At 41.2% G+C, this 6,000-nt stretch overlaps 1 protein-coding gene across 1 annotated transcript in view; it reads left to right on the top strand.

Moving 5' to 3' along the window:
* The first annotated feature begins 3,003 nt into the window (after window positions 1-3,003).
* LOC138664937 (fer-1-like protein 4) overlaps window positions 3,004-6,000 on the top strand; it is a 355,430-nt gene continuing 352,433 nt past the window's right edge. Inside the window, exon 1 of the mRNA XM_069751990.1 lies at window positions 3,004-3,228. Coding sequence (XP_069608091.1) covers window positions 3,150-3,228 — 79 coding nt within the window. The 5' untranslated portion in view covers window positions 3,004-3,149. The remainder of the gene's footprint in view (window positions 3,229-6,000) is intronic.

Below are 6,000 nucleotides of genomic sequence, written 5' to 3'. Positions count from 1 at the left end.
TGGTCTGTACTGTATATATGGAGTGTATTCTGTACTAATATAACCTTGCAATTCACCCTATATTGCTGCTCCTGTATGCAGTCTGTAAGACCACTAATTTAGTTTCGCTCACAGCCTTGCCCTTTTCTCAAAGTTACATTTCAACCAAGAATAAATGGGACATACTTTACTCATAAAACACAGAACAGCAAAGAATGAGTCACGCCATCACTAATATAGAGGAATGTGAGAAAGGTGAACAGAAAAACACTCACAGTTCCTGGACATATCCGTTGTTACAAATGTATTAAATGGCGTGGTATTAATAAATATGCATACATTTCACCAGCCTAATAATTATGGAATGAAATGATACACCTTCTGATCTAATCTCTAGTTTAGATCGAAAACATCAAAAAATTGGTACAAAATAAATGAAAAGACCAAACTTGAAGCTTCATAGTCGAAATAGCCTCTTGCCTTTATGAGCGTAGCAGGGGTTATTCTGATGAGCTGCAAGGAAACAAAGAGATACAGAGTATTTTATGGTGTGCTTAATTTAGGTGTTGGTCTGAGATTGGGTGTGTGACTGCTGATTGATTTCCAATCTACCCATATAGACTGTAAGTGGGACACGAGCGCCAAATGACATGCAGGGGGTCAGCAGAGGAATGATGCTCATTTCACAACACGTTTCAGCAGCAGCCTGGAGCCTTCATCAGTTTACAGCCATGAATAAAGGATATCATACAAAGGATTAACTACAGTTATAACAAAATATAAAAATGATATAAATGGTATTAGAGCAATCATGCAGTAATGTAAAGTATATCATGTTACAAAGTAAAAGCAAGAAAAAGTTACCACAACTAAGAGCGCTCTCAAACTTGACTTGTTCTCTAGCAGCACGTCAGCTTTATCAAATATAAGCAGTATGCACGCCATCACTTATTGCTAAATGACAAAAGATCTTTTAGAAAACATATATTTGTTTGGCTAATGGGATTTCAAAATTCTGATTTTACTTTACTCTGTATTTGTGTCACAATTATCCTTAAAGCCCCACCATACACAACAGACTAATGTCGATCGAACTCACCAATTGGTTCGGCAGGCACTCTAATGTATATGGAGGCCCCAGACTATTGATTGTCGGGGGGAGTTAAGGATCAGGCATGTCCGATTTTTGGACTTGTAAGCAGGTGACTGGATGCAACACACAGACAAACACAAGGTGGGAACAGACAACAAAACTATTTAGTGCTTTCGGTATGGCGGGAATTTGTGGAACTTGGGGAAGCAGTTAAACAAAAGAAAAACAGCGCAAACACAAGTGGGTTAGGCAAAGCAAGATATACAATAAGTTTTAGGCTATGTTCACATGTGGCGTTTTTGCTGCTTTTTTTCTGAAGGGAAATCCTGCTCTCTTGTCAGTAAAGAAAATGTTCACAAACAACAGGTTTTGCTGTACTTTTTGCTGCGTATGTCCTATGTTTTTGCTGTCTCTTGTGCATGCTGATAAAATTTAGTGCTCACCCCCCAAAAAACATAATGCAACTTCCTTAAGTTTTTGCTGTCAGGACTCGTTGAAGTGCTGTGTGCACAAAACAGCCATCGTCCGTTTGTTTCCACATCCCTCCCTGCCGCAATATTGTATGTCCGAATAAAAGTTTGACACTTCTACTCCAGTGAGTGCGCTCCACTTTTTTACTCTTTTTTTCATACAATAATTGAAATGTTGGACTGTACCCTCAGTGCTGCCATATTGTGTTACTTCCCGTAATAAGGTTTTCCAGACCAGTCACTTCCATGCTGTGTTCATTTCAATAGAAACCAGTGTAGAATGTAAAGCATAGACTACCGTAAGTCAGATCTATGTGGTAATGGCCTCCAAGTAAAATATGACCATGCAGGGTCTGGTATTGATGCCATTAGGTGCAGCAGTTGTCATAGCATCCAGCAGAGCTCAGATTGCTGAGCTCTGTGTAACCCCACCCACACCACTAATTGGCAGCTTTCTGTGTGCACTGTGCATTGACTAAAAGCTGCTAATCAGTGCTGTGGATAGGGTTGGACTAAAGGTACCTTCACAGATAACGATTTCATTAATGATATCGTTGCAACGTCACGCTTTTTGTGACGTAGCAATGATCCCGCTAACGATCTCGTTATGTGTGACAGCGACCAGCGATCAGGCCCCTGCTGGGTGATCGTTGGTCATTGGGGAATGATCAGGACCTTTTTTTGGTCACTGATCACCTGCTGTCATCGATGGATCGGCGTGTGTGACGCCGATCCAGCGATGTGTTCACTTGTAACCAGGGTAAATATTGGGTTACTAAGCGCAGGGCCGCGCTTAGTTACCTGATGTTTACCCTGGTTACCATTGTAAAAGTTAAAAAAAAAAAACAGTACATACTCACATTCCGATGTCTGTCACGTCCCCCGGCGTCAGCTTCCCGCACTGACTGTCAGCGCCGGCCGTAAAGCAGAGCACAGCGGTGACGTCACCGCTCTGCTTTCCGGCCAGCGCGCTTACACAGTGCAAGGAAGCTGACGCTGGGGGACGCGACAGGAATGTGAGTATGTAGTGTTTTTTTTTTTTTACTTTTACAATGGTAACCAGGGTAAACATCGGGTTACTAAGCGCGGCCCTGCGCTTAGTAACCCGATGCTTACCCTGGTTACCCGGGGACTTCAGGATCGTTGGTCGCTGGAGAGCTGTCTGTGTGACAGCTCTCCAGCGACGCTGCAGCGATCGGCATCGTTGTCTAGATCGCTGCAGCGTCGCTTAATGTGACGGCACCTTAAGAAACAAACACCGAGGAAGAAGATTTGCAAGAATGATTCAGAAAAGGGAATCTATGTACAGACTTATAAATAGTCTGGACACAACTGATAAGGTTTCTTGTGGATCTGCGTATTTAACAGAACAATTTGAGGAGGTGTGAGGCGGGCAGCCCATGACTGAGGTGTGTGGAACCTGCTCTACAGGTATACTGTGTATGAGGAACTTGTAAAGCCAGTATGCAACCAAGACATAGCTCCTTGGGGTGGGAGAACAGAGCTGGTACTTGCAGCAGATATATACGATACCCTACAATGCTGGAGTGACACCACCATAACTTAGATTTTGGACTTTTATATGTCAAAGCTTTGACCAAGGAATCATGGCACTTAGCGTCAAACTAAAGAGGGTGACCAATCTCCCGGGAAAACATGAGAGACAGGCAACTTTGACCTTTAGAGGTAAGTCCCAGCTCTACACTCTTATTTCTTTAACTTTTATATTCCCTTTCATTTTCTTGGTCCTAAACTTCCATAACATATATCATTTTACATTTTACATATAATTTTACATTTCCAATATATATATATAGTCTGATCAAGGATGAAGGAGGAGAACTTGACAAGGAAAGCTACGCAGTTATCACTTTTACAAGGAAGTATTAATGAGAAAATTGTATATATATATTTTCATTCCTACAGTAACATATCTATCATCATATCATATCATATCTGAATGATGGCTGATGGGGTACTGTATAGAGTCTAATGCAATCCATTACCCCCTATTGGTAGACATTTAAGGTTGGGAGAGGTTGACTGTAATGTTCTATATTTATATCACTGCCCGGAAGTGAAGAAAACTATCTGCCCTATGATCTTGCCTATTTCCAGCTCTGAGAACTTCAAGAAACATTTACATGAATGTTGGAATAAGACTGTTAGCCCCTTAAGCTGATAATTTGCTAATGCTAAAAAGATATATGCAGGTGCGGTGGTAATAATAATAATCTTTATTTTTATATAGCGCTAACATATTCCGCAGCGCTTTACAGTTTGCACACATTATCATCGCTGTCCCCGTTGGGGCTCACAATCTAAATTCCCTATCAGTATGTGTTTGGAATGTGGGAGGAAACCGGAGTACCCAGAGGAAACCCACACAAACACGGGGAGAACATACAAACTTCTTGCAATCTCCTTGTAATCTTCAAATCTCCAGTGAATGCTTCTTTCCGCAGATGTCTCCCTTTTGTTCATCCAAGTCCATTCCCTTCACTTGGTGGACAAAAGACATATGTAAAGTGGGTTGTCCAAGATAATGTATAACCTGCAAACATGCAGGAGTATGTGTAAAATAATGAAGAAAAAAAATGCCCACCCATTTACTCCTGGACGATCCATCACCGTGTCCCTGATGCTCCTTTATTGTTTACTGACTGCCGATATCTCCACCTGTATATCTCCGCCTGTGTTACAACTGCAGCCAATCACTGTCCTCAGTGGTCTGCATACTGCTGAAGCCAGTGATTGGCTGCAGATATCTCCGCCTGTATACTCCATGTGACAACTGCAGCCAATCACTGTCCTCAGGGGTCTGATACTGCTGAAGCCAGTGATTGGCCGCCGATATCTCTGCCTGTATACTCCATGTGACAACTGCAGCCAATCACTGTCCTCAGTGGTCTGATACTGCTGATGCTAGTGATTGGTTGCAGACATCGTGAGGACTATCTGGGCTGTGACGTTTGCAGTCAATATAAATGGAAGGAAACAAAGGAGTATCGGGAACGCAGCGATGGAAAATATGTTTTTCTCAACAACTGAGCGATTTGCCACATAAGGCGTAATTAGATCAGCCTTCTGATATGTACACACCTCACATCCTTGTTCTGATCTTAGGGAATCATTACAATTCTGCAGAGCTTTATATTGTGCAGTACATGATAATATTTACATTTCTGAATGGATAATTAGTATTATGTTTTCATCCATTAATGTTCCTTCTGCCTGGTTACCATGCTCAAATCTGTGATGATGTGCTAATGAATGTACCGCGCTAACTAATGACTGTGGATCAGTATGATCTGTGCTTAATCGCGCAGCTTAGAAGATCAGAAGATCTTAGGGCAAACATGGATAATTAATCTGCGTCGTGTTCTTGCGATGTAGACAACATCAGTACTGTGTTGCTTCATAGTAACAGATTAAGGCACGATGGGAGCCCAATTAAAGTATTAACAGCGTAAACAGAAAAAAACAAACATTTTCCTACATTGTTAATTCTATTTATGAAAAAATAGAAACTTCACTGAACAATGAGCGCCATTAGCTGAATTTCTCTGCATATCTTGTTGGGTCTAATGGGGACTAAGCAAGTAAAGGAGAAAAAAAATGTCTACTTTTTGTTTTGCATAGATTTCATGCAATTTCATGTCTTTTTCTACATTCACAAACTGTCAAATAATAATGGTAACAAAAGGAGGATTGTCCATTAGGCACAAGAAAGCCAAGCCCAAGGTTGGCTAATATGAAAAGTCACCTGATCTGGGTGAAAGCTGGATTGCAATTCTGTGGGACTCAGTACATTTGTCACCTCTGTACATGAGAAAAAGCTTTGTGCTAGTGAAAAAAACCCGAAAAAAAAAACAAAAAAAATTTCATGCAGTTGACCATAAGTGGTTCAGTTTTCGGTGTATGTAGTGTGCCCTGTCCCAAATGACACTCCATTAATAATACTCCATTAATAATAATTATAATAATTTTATTTATATAGCGCCAACATATTCCGCAGCGCTTTAGAAATTATAGAGGGGATTTGTACAGACAATAGACATTACAGCATGACAGAAATCACAGTTCAAAATAGATACCAAGAGGAATGAGGGCCCTGCTCGCAAGCTTACAAACTATGAGGAAAAGGGGAGACACGAGAGGTGGATGGTAACAATTGCTTTAGTTATTCGGACCAGCCATAGTGTAAGGCTCAGGTGTTCATGTAAAGCTGAGTCCAATAGTAGAAAAAACATACATCCGCACTGCTCAAAGGTCCAACTCAGTGACCGTATTATAATATCGGTCTAGCACCACAGAAAGTGATACTGGCTGTATGAATCCTTTACACCTGAATCAACGGGGTGCTGCTGCCAGGAAAAATGTGTGCAGAATCCAAATGGCAAAAAAGAAAAAGTAGGCGCGCACTTACCCTGTTGCGGTGAATATCACTTTATTAGG

The sequence above is a fragment of the Ranitomeya imitator genome, chromosome 2, assembly GCF_032444005.1.
Source record: "Ranitomeya imitator isolate aRanImi1 chromosome 2, aRanImi1.pri, whole genome shotgun sequence".
NCBI classification, from domain to species: domain Eukaryota; kingdom Metazoa; phylum Chordata; class Amphibia; order Anura; family Dendrobatidae; genus Ranitomeya; species Ranitomeya imitator.
The sequence above is the reverse complement of the archived record's forward strand: the minus strand, read 5'-3'. Positions and strand labels throughout refer to the sequence as shown.